Genomic DNA, 12,730 nt, shown 5'->3' with positions numbered 1-12,730 from the left:
AGCTCTCAGCGCTTCAATGCTGTGCTGTTAAAGTCACAGGTATTCTGGTTCAACAGGTACATGACCCAATTAGTCCAAGAAAAAAAAAAATCTTTAGACTATGTAACTTACCTGTGGTTTGGTAACAAGCACAAGGATTTGCCCTCTGCCTTTTTGAAACTGGGTGCTGTAATTCAATGCTCACTGTCTGCATGTCTTGGTTAACAGTTTGCACCACACTTTCCACTCCAAACAGACATTGTAGCAAATTACTATTTCAGTTTATTACAGTCCTGTAAGACTCATGAATGACATCTTGGGGTCAGTGGTTTGGCAGAACAGCCAACAAAAGACAAAAAATCAACTTCTTTCCCAAAAAGACTATGCTGCCACTTCAACAGTGATAATTTCACACTTTCCAGTACCTTGATCCATGCAGGTAACATGTAAGGAGCCATCCCTAGATAAAAGAGAAAGGTATGTTTAGGTCTACCCCAACACAACACATAGTATGTTACTGCGTGTTCCAGAGAAGATAAACAACAGTTTTCCTACAGGCAGAAGGAAGAACAATTATTTTTCAGAATATCCAGAGAAGAACATGTTTCAATAAATTGAATTGAGTTTATTGAGTACTTAGATGTGCAGTTCTTGCCCTCCATTAAAGCATGTTCCAACATCGGCACAGAAGACAGATTTGGAAACACGCTTAAATATTGTAACCAAGTTTATTTAGCACAGGTTTGTAAATAGAATATGCAACATTATCATTCAAAATATTCATCTTGAGAACTGTAGCAACAATCAACAGATAAGCACATCTTCACAAAGCACCAGAACTTGACTTTTAAGATGCAGTAGTCTTTACATACCAAGGGTCAACTTCACAGGGAAAACGTTTGTTTTCAAAATCCAAGAACTAGAGACAACACTGAATCCTACTTCATCTAGACATCACACATCATACTTAGATAGAAATAGATGTGTTCTAGTGAACTTTTCCATCTTTTTCATTTAAATATTACTAAAACCTAAAAACTAAATACTAACAAATACTAACACCCCCATTTAAAATAATGGAGGTTTCCTGCACTACACAGTTGCACATACAATCCGTAAGGTGTTGTTCTTACCAATGCTAAGTGCAGATCTCTGCATGACCAACAAGGTATTTTAGGTGAAGTCCTTCAATAGAGCATTAATACACCTGATAGTTACCATATGGAAATTAAGTGTTATGAACTCAAATAGAAAGTAGGGATTTAGTTTTTTAGCAACATCCAGACAACTTTCATGTGATTTACAAAAGCAATATAAACTTCAGGGCAGTCCTTAGAAGGCAAACATGCTCTGAGTACTCCAAATTCCACTTTCTGGTATCCATATAAACTATTTAGACTATTTCAAATGAGTACAAGCAGTCCCATTAAGGCCTGAAGAAATTTTTCTGAACTTTAATGTTATCCCACCCTGACATGAAATACTTCGTATTTTCCCTGTAATATACAGCTAATTCTGTAAAAAGTAAGATTTATGATGCCTGATTTCCTGTAGCATTGTTTCTCACGCTTAACAACCCTGCCTATGAAAGGACAGAGCCACAGGTTCTCATCACAGATGAGTGCTGCATGAGAGGTCCTTTGTGGATCCATTAACAACTAACACAGATTCTACTTCACTTTTATCTCAGCGTGTGGGCATTCAGAACTACCTGTCCCCCTTCCACAGGGAATTTGAGATCATGACTGCTCTCAAGCACGGTTAAACTGATCCACACCTCAAAAGCTACTAAGATCAGCCTTAAAATTGTGTTAAGTTTTATCTCTTCAGGAATCCGCCAATGAATGTGCAGAAAGTACCTGCAAAATTTACCCCGCTAAGACACAGGACACTGTAAGCAATGAGATCCTGAAATCTCAACACAAAATTAAGCACTTTGTAACAGGAGAAAAGACTGCTTGTCACAAGTATGAAACAGCAAGTTAAGCAGCAGAACAACAAATGTTTAGGGTACCTTTTCATAGTGAGGACAGTCAGTATATCATGTAGGCCATCCTCCTTTTTATCCAAATCCTGGAGTACAATCTATTTAAAAACAAACCAAAAAAGAACTTGATTAGAATTTAACTCAATCCTTGCACAGCAATTTAATGGAAATCACACAATAGCCAAGGTAATCAATACTAGTACTCATACTAGTAATTCAACATCAAAGCATGCCCTGCTGGACTATGTTCATCTGTAGTGCAAATCTCTATTTTTAGCTACTTCCACTACTATTTCAGCGGACTTCTTTCAGGATCTATCACCAGGATAACTGGAATACAACTGGAAATACAACCTGCAACTCCCACAGACTACATCACAAGCTGAGCATGTTCTTTTACTTAGGATCAGTTCTGTAGTTATTAGGGAACATCCTTTCCCTACCCCCTTGAAGATCTTTGGCCAGGACTGAGGTGGAATAACAATTTTCTCAAGTATTCCATCCATTTCAGCCCCATCTGCAACCTCCTCACTGCTTTAAGGGTCCTGAAGCCAAGGTGAGCCCATTGTCACCATTTCAAACAAACCATATTCTCCCAACGGGTTGTCTCCTGTGTAATTATCTTTATACTGGGTGAGGATTTAATCATCTTACCATTGTAGGGAAAAAAAAAAATAAAAAAAAAAAATATCAAATGTAGTCTTTAATACCAAGATCTTGTCCAATCTAGGAAGACTGGAAGGATGAAGACTGGATTGAAAGGATGAAGTGACCAGCAGTACAGACACCTGCTAAATCATCACCTCCAGCAGCTGTATTTCTAGAATGCTACTGAACTTCTAGTGTGCTACTGGAATGACTGGTTACAATCAGTCATCCCAGGTGAGCTTACTACAGTGGTGCTAAACATCAAACACAGACATTCAGAACTGCAAAAGGGAAGCTTCAATGTTGTTGGAAAGAGCTTCAATATTTCATAACACCTTTACATAAGAATGCTTAAAGACCATTTCCAATGAGACACGTCTCATTCTAATTTTGTAACCAGAAGCTTCGGTAGGGATGTGGTAAGGTTCAGGTTCTTTTCAGATCTACTTGATTTCAAAGTGGTTGATACTAAAGTTGCATGTGAACATGCATATACTCACCTGTGCAAATTTACCTTCTTTACCCAGGGGGCTTTTCCCCAGTGACTCGTACAGTTCAAGGCACACAGAGGAACTGTTTCCAGGAGCATGTAGGGTGTGCTGCCTTCGAGCTGGCAGTGGTGTCCCTGATGGAAACAGCACTGTGAATTTGTCAGCCCCTGACTCGTCCACTCCCTTTAAAAAAGAAAACAAAGATAATTCATGCCTTTTTTTAAGTACTTGACTGAGTTGGAGGTGTTACAACAGTGCTCCATGAGAGAAGAAATGGCAGGTTGGTTCTCTCTACCACATTTATCATCACAGCAAGTAAAGAAAATTGACATAAAGAAATGCAACTGACATAAATAAATGTAAAAGCCCAGCTATTACAATACAGCAAAGACTCAAATCTATGTCCCCTTAAAATCAGGCAGCTTTTCCTGTCAATTTTTGGTCAATAAACAGAAATTATGACTCACTGCTGATCTCCAGCAAATCTGTAGAATTATTAATAACAAAACAATACTGTTCTTCTAACATCAGTCATGCGTAAGTAGTGCTCTACGTTCACTGCAGCAGTAAAGCTTTCTATGATAAATCATTTTAGCCTTACCTTAAGAAGAATATCTCTGGCAGAACACTCAATAAGTGCTTCTTCTTCTAACAAAGGATTCTCTTTCCCTAGCAGGATTCCTGCCTCTGTGGCTGCGCCAATAGGAATAACTTCATCTGGAGGAATTGAATTCAGTAATTCTACAGTTGGGAAAATGTCTTTGATCAGCTGCTGTAGCTTTGGGATTCGAGCAGACCCACCACACAGGACTACCTGGAAAACATACCTTAATCATTTCAAGTCTTTCTTCTGACAGATAAGAGACAGATCATAACTTGCAATACAGAAATGCAAACAGCTCTGGGGTATTTTACCATCTGCAGGTGTTAGAAATAAAACTGATGCCATCTTTGCCTGACTTCTGTTACTTCTGTATTTGAAATGAAAAGAAAGAGCTTGCAAGTTTGAATGGTGTCTTGAAAAAAGTGTTGCTTACAGTAAGCATCAGCTTACTGAAGTAAGCTCCATTTTTAAAACTTAAGGAGTTAATCACAAAATAACATTAAGCTGGGAGGGACCTCTAGAAGTCATCTAGTCCAACCTTCTGTCCAGACCAAGAGCAGTTACTAGAGCCTGCTCAGGACCATACCTCCATGGATACAGACTCCAGAGACTCTGAAGGCCTTTATTTCAGTGCCTGATTACCCTTACACTACAAATTCTCTTCTAGGTATCCAAAATTTTCCTGTGTTGTCACTTGGGCTGCTTGCCACTCACCCATCTGTCACGTAAGTCAGTTTGTGTCTTGTGTACACCTTCCTACTTTGTAGCTGTAAGCAACAATAGTCTCCACCAAGCCTCCTCCTACAGGCATCCAGCTCTGGGGCCACCAACATAAGGATGTGGAGCTGTTGGATTGAGGCCAGAGGAGGCCATGGAGATGCTGCAAGGTCTGGAGCAGCTCTGCTCTGGAGCCAGGCTGAGAGAGTTCTTCAGCCTGGAGAAGGCTCCTTACGTGGAGACCTTAGAGCAGCTCCAGTGCCTAAAGGGGCTGCAAGAAATCTGGAGAGAAGCTAAAAAGTGAAAGATGGTAGATTTAGATTGGATATTTGGAACAAATTCTTTCCTGTGAGGGTGCTGAGACGCTGGCACAGGGTGCCCAGAGAAGCTGTGGCTGCCCCATCCCTGGCAGTGTTCAGGGCCAGGTTGGACATAGGGGCTTGGAGCAACCCGCTCTAGCGGAAGATGTCCCTGCCCATGACAGGGGTTGGGAACCAGATGAGCTTTAAGGCCCCTTCCAACCCAAACCATTCTCTGATTCTATGACTCTGACTCTACCTTAAACTTAGCTTCAGGCACCTATAATCAAAGCAAAGAGAGGAGTTCTAAAGATCTTGAGTCTATATACTTTGTTGGATCTAAGCAAAAAATGCTTAAGTATGTAATGAAATAATCTCTGTCTGCAAAGAAAACAGGCCCCCATAAATATTCTTCTTGTGGAGTTATAAAGCATACTACAGCCAAGTGATTTCTATTATTACCTTATTAATATCATCTGCTGTAAATCCAACTTGCTGCAAGAGCTTTTTAATTGCTTCTACACATTTACTAAAAAGTGGAGAACAGATAAGTTCAAACCTGGCCCTACAATGAAGAAAAATAAAAACAGTAAGTCAGTGTCATCTCATCCATTAAAGACAAATACCTGAAATGAAAGAATATATCTTCATCAGGGACTTTAGCAACAGGACAAGAGGTGATGGGTTTAAACTGAAACAGGGGAAGTTCAGATTAGATACAAGGAAGAAGTTCTTTACTGAGAGTGGTGAGGCACTGAACAGGTTGGCCAAAGAGGTGGTAAATGATCCATCCCTGGCAGTATTCCAGGCCAGATTAGATGGGGCTTGGAGCTACCTGCTCTAGTGGAAGGTGTCCCTGCCTGTGGCAGGGGGCTGTAAGTAGATGACTTTTAAGGTCCCTTCCACCACAAACCATTCTATGATTAATACATAGAATATACTTTGATTTTCTAGTTATATCTGGTACTAAAGAGTTGGGGTTTTTGTTTTGTTTTTTTTTGTTTGTTTTTTAAATCCCCATTTCCCAATTATTAATCTTGACAAAGTGATTTTTGTTGTGAAAATATCTGAGCTATTGATTCCACTATTAACACCTAACGGAACATTTATTCTTCTTCAGTGTACTGTAAAGAAAACCCAATACTGTTGTCTTGACAAAACCCAGTACTGTTGTCTTGATCCACATCTGAAAAAAAAGCAACAATCCTGGAACTACTTCTGTTCCCTTTAAAATGGAGACACAAAAATGCAAATGTGCCTTTTGAATTTCCAGAGGCAAATCGAGCCATGTCCTGATTTGCACTCAAGCAACTTGAAAAGCAAATTCGTGCTTGTTTCAGGCTCTTTCAAGCCTGACAAGGAAGTTTTACCCTGCGTGAAAATAACAGTCAAATTCCAATCCACAGGACTGGCATCCTCGCCCAACACTGAGCCAAAACAAGTTACACAGTATTGCTTCTCACACTTGTAAATACACTATGCCTTATTTTACCAGCTCCAACTGCTGCAGCAGTGGATGCACACTTCTGGAATTGAACAGTGGTTTATTTTGCCAAAGCTGCTGCTGGCTGGAAGAGCAATCAAAATTAGCTGAACATCTCACTCAATGAGAGATCATCTCAAGAGAGAAGAAGCTCAGAGGACACAGCAGTATGAGCAAAAAGACACAGAACATCTTTTACTCGAGCTGCCAAAAAGAGGCAACATCAAAACACCCGTGACTCCTGTCACTCTGGAGCTCACTTAGATTAACAGGGAAGGCTTTTGGACTTCTTGAAGGAAAACCCAACAGCAAGAGTGTTCAAGGCCAGGCTGGACAGAGCCTTGTGTGACATAGGTCTAGTGTGAGGCGTCCCTGCCCATGGCAGGGGGTTGGAAACAGATGATCTTAAGGTCCTTTCCAACCCAAACCATTCTATGATAACAAAACCAGTCAGGGGGTGGAACTACCTTGAGTAATGACAGTATCTACTTCCCTTTCATCAACATCCAGACCCCAAAGGCCTCCTTGTGCCTTTTTGTACTTTACTTTCTAACCGTTATGGCAATATTGTTAGCGTTACTACCCTAACCACTACAGAACCATCAACATGAAACAAAGCTGAAAGAAAGCAAGTTGGTCTTCTATCTCATTTCTAAAATTAATGCCACCAAAACAAAATCCTGTTGAATATACTAGATACCACCTAGAAGGATTTCAAGCATAGTTGTCCTGGTTAAACCACAACATTCAATTTATATTAAGGCAACAGCTTCAAAATTCGCTTTACCTGGACACGTTACAATCAAAATCCAATCCATCATACAATGAATCCACAAAACAGTTTGCACTTCCCAGGGTTGACAAAGAGTGTTTTGCAATATCAGCACTGTTCATTAACTTCATCATGGCTCTGGGATTTCCTCTAATATCATGTTTACAAGACCTAGATTACAAAAAAAGAAGAGATATTAGTTTAGAAATGCAGGAATTTCTGTGATCCGGCTAACTTTCTGAAAGGAAAACCAGGTTAAAGCTATTGAACTTGTTTTTCTGTAGACAAGCTAGTATTATTTACAATGCCACTATTTAAAGGTCACAAAAAATAGTGCCTTTCAATTTCAACCAAAGAACTCTGTGCAGAGACACCCTGACCTTGGGCTTTAGTGTTGCTCAGACAGATGAGAGTCTTTTCGAACAGATTCTCAGCTGAACAAATCCCATAACTGTAAAGAAAAGCTAGACAAGGGCTGCAAGTTAACCCATTTTAACCACAGATAAGAAGAAATAAAACACTAAAAATGAGGCACTTCACAAAGTAGTATGTTTCATGCAAACAGTCTCTTCCTGTGGAATTAATGCAACTGACCACCTCAAGCTCACTGAAGTTAATGGTAATGCATCTGTTCATATATGTTCATCACAGGATGATGTGCCACACAGACTTCAGTCTGAGAACCTAAGCCCCTTCACAGTCCCCCAAGCCAACAAGAAAACCAAACAAAACCCACACAGGTGAACTGCCTGCCATCCCAAAAGCTTGTGACTGAAAGGACATAAGCAGCCTGCAGTCACATACATCACTTGAAACAGAGTGGTTCCTAGCTGAGCCCTTATAGTTCAACACCAACTTCAGGCAACACCAACCCAAACCCAAGTATTTCCCAGTCTTCCTCCTTGGTCCCCAACAATTGACTGTTCCTCTAATATCTTTGAGCCACTTCACTCACAGACAACCTGCTACATCTGACACCATCTTTTTTAAAGCTAGCATGAGATAATGAAGTTCCTGTACTAACAGCAACATGCTTGGTACTCGGTACCTACCTCTGAAATTCAGAAGCTAAGTGTTGTGCTAGAGCTTCTGTAAAGCACACGCCACCAATGGTATCATCTGTGTTCGTAGCAAGCACACGATATATCCCACTGTTCACTTCTATGACTGTGATAGAAAGTGATGTTCCACCAAGTTTATAAACCAACACATTGCTGCCATTAAAAAAAAAAAAAAGAAATTAGCATTAATAAGCCATCAAAAATTATATTAACTTTGATACACTGTCTAAAAACATTACTGACATATCATGTATTGCAGGTTTTAACCAGTTTTGTCAAGTGACTTTGACTTGGGGTGTTTGTATTTAATGCATCTTAGTACTACAGACTACTTGACAATGTTCCCTGAAAAACAGCTAGAGCAGTCAACATTTTTCCTGTAATACAATTGAGAATTGAACATTACATTCAAGGTTATAGGCAAGAATTGTATGAGAAGGGTAAAAAAAATACCAAGACAAAACCCATCTGTTTGAACTGACAGCAGTCTTTGGTATTTGAAAATTATGTGAATTATCTAAATATTCATAAAGGAAATCCAATGAACCTCTGAACCCAGGAACAACACTTCATTTCTGCTAGTGTATGTAAATGACCCCATTTCCCTCACTTAAAAACCAGCTATGCCCAAATCTGTTTAAGACGGGATGGATTTTTCTTCAAGCCAATCAGCTCATTAAAGAGCAAGACAGAATCTGGGGACAAATCTTTAAAGACAAAATAAAATCCAAAACAAAGGTATTTAAACCACTCTGGATTTACAGGTTCTAAATTGTTATTGGCTTTACTGAGAGAAGAGAAAACCAAGCCTCTAATCATTAATTGTGTGTTGACTCCTAAGGCAGCACTGCATTCCCTCATTTGAGATTTCTCAGGACTTAAGTACAGCTGCTTAAATCTAAGAAGTAAAATACCAGGATTTTACCTTTTCCCAGTGGGTGAATCTTGGCCAATTCCGTAAGCCAGAAGAGCTGCAGATGGCTCATGAATTAATCTCATAATGTTAAATCCAGCAGCTGCAGCTGCTTCCCTGTGATAAGGGAACAGTTCATTTTATTTTAATGATTCCGCTATAGTCATGCATGGTATTAAGTTTTCATCTAACTACATATGTCACTGATTCAGACCTTGTTTACAGCATGGTATTAACAAAGCTAAGTGACTGGAAAAGAAAGGTATCAAGATGTTCAGTTGCTACCATGTTCTTCAGGTAGCTGGATCTGCTGCATGCTCATCGTCAAAGGAAACACTGATGTATCAGTCTACCTACCCCATATAAACAGCAACCCTGCTCAACTACAGGATGAGAAAACCCACCCTCAATCAAACTTGGTAACTTATCTTTAGATGTTGTTCTAAAAGTTCCTGGAACATTATTTCAACAGGTATCATGCTATGAAAATTGGTTTTACTTCCAAATCAAGTCACCACACCTCACTTGTAACATTTTCCTTACATGTTTTCTTGCAAGTTTTCTTCTCCATTTTGAAGCTATTTTTAAACTTGTACACCAAAGCAACAGGATGTTTCATAAGTTTCATTATACATCCTGCAAACTCCTAGCTCACCAAGGTTTTATGACCAAATTCAAACACATTTTAAATACCTCCTGACAGTTAAGCAAGTCTACTTATGTTTTCATATGGAGGGACTTTTACAGCAGAACTTCTTCCAAACAGAGCTTCCAAGTGGGATACTAGTTGTGTATTCAGTTGTCTACTCTCTGACAAAACAGTCCTCAACAGCCATGGAACACCACTTGGTTTGGTGTTCTATGAAGGGATGGAAAATTATGGAAGGCGGCTCAGAAACAATTTGCATATCCCAGGAGACACTGAAAATCCATATCTGAAATGACATTCTATCCTGGATGATACCAATATTCCCTTTCACTTCAGCTGACTCAGAATCTCATTTTCATTACAACAGTGAATTCCTTGAAAAGTTTCTAAAGTCAGGATTTAATCTCCTGTTTTCAAATTTTCCCAATTCAAATAATATCCCAATGTTTTGACAGGAGTCCAGAAGGATAATTCCCACTGCTGAGCTGCCGGCTGGTCTGCTTTAGGCATATTAAATAACAGGAAAATCTTAATCCCCTTACCCAAGGGCATTCTTCTGATTCTCTCCAAAATCAAACGGTACGGTGATAACAACGTCATTCACATCTGAGCCCAGTGCAGACTGAGCAGTTTCTGTTTATAAACACAGGCAGAACATATTGATTAAAAGCAAAAGAAACAGTATACCACATCTTAAAAATATGAGGACAGCTTTAACTAAAACATGTTATGATTTTACTTATACTTACCTTTCATTTTACTGAAAATTAATTTTGCCACATCTTCTGGGGTAATAAATTTATTATCTATTTCATATTGAAGTTTTCCATTCTTCTCAATTACCTGTAAGCAAAACCAACAAACCTTTGTTAGACACATAACCTGCTTTCCAACAAAAAGTAATGTTTAATTTAGCTTCTGTTCTGTGTAAATACCGTGTTCAAACTCTAGGATGACAGAATAAATGCTTCCAAGATGCTATCAATGATGCACAAAATAAACTGCCTTACCCACCACACATGACAGTGACATTCATATGAACTACATTTGACCCCAGACTTCCTTTTCCTATTAAGTTTTCCTCAGTACAAAGCCAACATTTAGAACAAAATGTACTTGCCTGCTAAGAAGCACCACAATGCTACTACCCAGATATACTAAGAATTGTCTCTTTTGGGAATGGCAAAGAGAGCTCTATTTTTTCTGTTGGACTAGGTTATAGTGGCAGATCTCAGACCATGGCTAAGTTCTCCATTTTATAAAGACGAATATCCTATGTATCAGAAAATGAACCTCACTGCAGAACGCAAACATGGCATGGCACGGCACGAATAACAACACTAGAAGTATTAGATGATACAAGTTATTCTGGGAAAAACAGAAAAAATAGATCATACTCACTGAACATTTGCTTTCTGCAATGTATTTCTCTGCCTGTGGATCACCAGAGCTGTTCAAACAAATTGAAAATAACAAAATCAATCATATGCTCAAGGGTAATTCATCTTGCTGATGTTCTTTGTAACATCTACAGCAGATGAAGATCTACTTCAAACAAAATTCCCATTTTCAGTGTATGAACACATTCATGTATGAGAAGAAAAACTAACAGTTCTGACTGCTGGTATCTTTTAAACTCCTTTCCCCAAACCAATGACGGAAAAAATAGTGAAAAGGAAAAACAAACTCCAACACATTGTTCTAAGCTGCTATCCCAAACAATCGCTTTAGTGGCACTTTTGTTGCCTTCCCTGAAATAACGTCACAGCAATAAACTGACCATCCTTAATCATCTATGACCTGTATGAAGTTACACATACAGAAAGTGCTAAGAAATACATCAGAATGAACATCATCTTCTCAACTCCTTTCAGTGAATGGGCTCTACCACACAGCCAGGTTATCACCGAGTTTTGTCATGTTTCTGATGTTAGACCTGAATCAACAGGCTCCGTTCCAGTATCACCGTACCTGCGAGCACAAACTGTCACAGCTCCACTAACTGAAGAATCACAACAGGCATTACATCAGTGTGTTTCACAGTTGTAATAAAAGCAATACAAAGTTTCATGCGAGTAAAACTGCAATGGGTTTTAGCCACAGGAAATCACGCAAGTAAGAACAAGGCGGTTTAGTTAAGAAACTTAAGTGTATATCAAAAGAACATATGCAACTCATTACTAAATTTCACCCTTTTATTTTTGCAAATTCAGACACAAAATCCTACATCTCTGTACTCCTATAGTGAAATATAGGATGAGAAGTTCATAATATAAGAAATCTTCAAGATATGACTTACCCTCCTGTTATTACTCACACACCAGAATAAGATGCCTTCAACACCAGTGCTGAGACTACATTTCACAGACCAGCTTTAACAGGGAAAGCCACCGTTATCACCTTCCCTTTCACACCCGTTCTCTTACCTCCGCCCCAGGATCTGCTTCACTTTCACTACAGTGTTTGAAATATTTCTTATTCTACTTTGCTTTGCAGCTAAGCCAACAACCTGCATGGAAAAGAAGGGAAAACAGAAGTGAGCACCAGGCAGCACCGAGCTCCCCCTCTCCCTCCCCAACCCACCACACACAAGGAAAGCCTCACCTCCTCGCTCTCCGAGAACGCAACCACCGCAGGAGTGACCCTGTCCCCGGCGTCGTTGGCAACCACGTCGGCGCGACCATCCTGCGGACACAGGCACCACCCATGAGCCAGCAGCGCCCCAAAGAACTAAAAGTGACCGCAGACCACCTGCTCCCCCCGGGTCCCCTCACCTTGTATACGGCAGCACAGGCACAGGTGGCGCCCAGGTGTACGCCAATGGCCGCCATGAGCACCTCCCTCTCCCCACAACCGGCCGCCCCACAGTGCACCGCGCGCCCAACCAATCCACTCCCCTCTTCTCCCTCGCCTCCAATCAAAGCCCGCGCCGCGCTCAATCCTCAACCAATCACGGAGAGGAGCGCTTAGAAGTGTCGTCATCGGGACGGAACAGCCAATGAGAAAAATTGGGGGGGGCGTCATCATGCATGGCAATGGGGGAGACTCCGAGGGGGTGGATGGCCGCGGCAGGGGCAGGGGCAGGGGCAGGGGCAGGGGCAGGGGCAGGGGCAGGGGCAGGGGCAGG

The 12,730-nt window shown here is 40.4% G+C and overlaps 1 protein-coding gene across 2 annotated transcripts; it reads right to left on the bottom strand.

The window, feature by feature from the left end:
• Nucleotides 1-238: 238 nt before the first annotated feature.
• Nucleotides 239-12,524, bottom strand: HSPA14 (heat shock protein family A (Hsp70) member 14). 2 transcript variants are annotated; one of them, XM_062631890.1, is made up of 14 exons: nt 12,378-12,524; nt 12,208-12,288; nt 12,030-12,112; nt 11,005-11,053; nt 10,353-10,446; nt 10,146-10,236; nt 8,967-9,071; nt 8,033-8,194; nt 6,996-7,151; nt 5,188-5,290; nt 3,707-3,919; nt 3,115-3,288; nt 1,994-2,064; nt 239-439 (listed from the first exon to the last, which is right to left on the bottom strand). In XM_062631890.1, the coding sequence occupies exons 1-14, from the start codon at nt 12,432-12,434 to the stop codon at nt 361-363; spliced, it is 1,518 nt and encodes a 505-aa protein (XP_062487874.1). In that variant the 5' UTR covers nt 12,435-12,524; the 3' UTR covers nt 239-360. The 2 variants fall into 2 exon arrangements, with proteins under 2 accessions (XP_062487874.1, XP_062487875.1); XM_062631891.1 differs by lacking the exon at nt 1,994-2,064.
• Nucleotides 12,525-12,730: the final 206 nt, after the last annotated feature.

Source organism: Pezoporus occidentalis, unplaced genomic scaffold (assembly GCF_034315485.1).
Source record: "Pezoporus occidentalis ecotype Australia unplaced genomic scaffold, CSIRO_AGI_Poc_V1 ctg38, whole genome shotgun sequence".
NCBI classification, from domain to species: domain Eukaryota; kingdom Metazoa; phylum Chordata; class Aves; order Psittaciformes; family Psittacidae; genus Pezoporus; species Pezoporus occidentalis.
The sequence above is the reverse complement of the archived record's forward strand: the minus strand, read 5'-3'. Positions and strand labels throughout refer to the sequence as shown.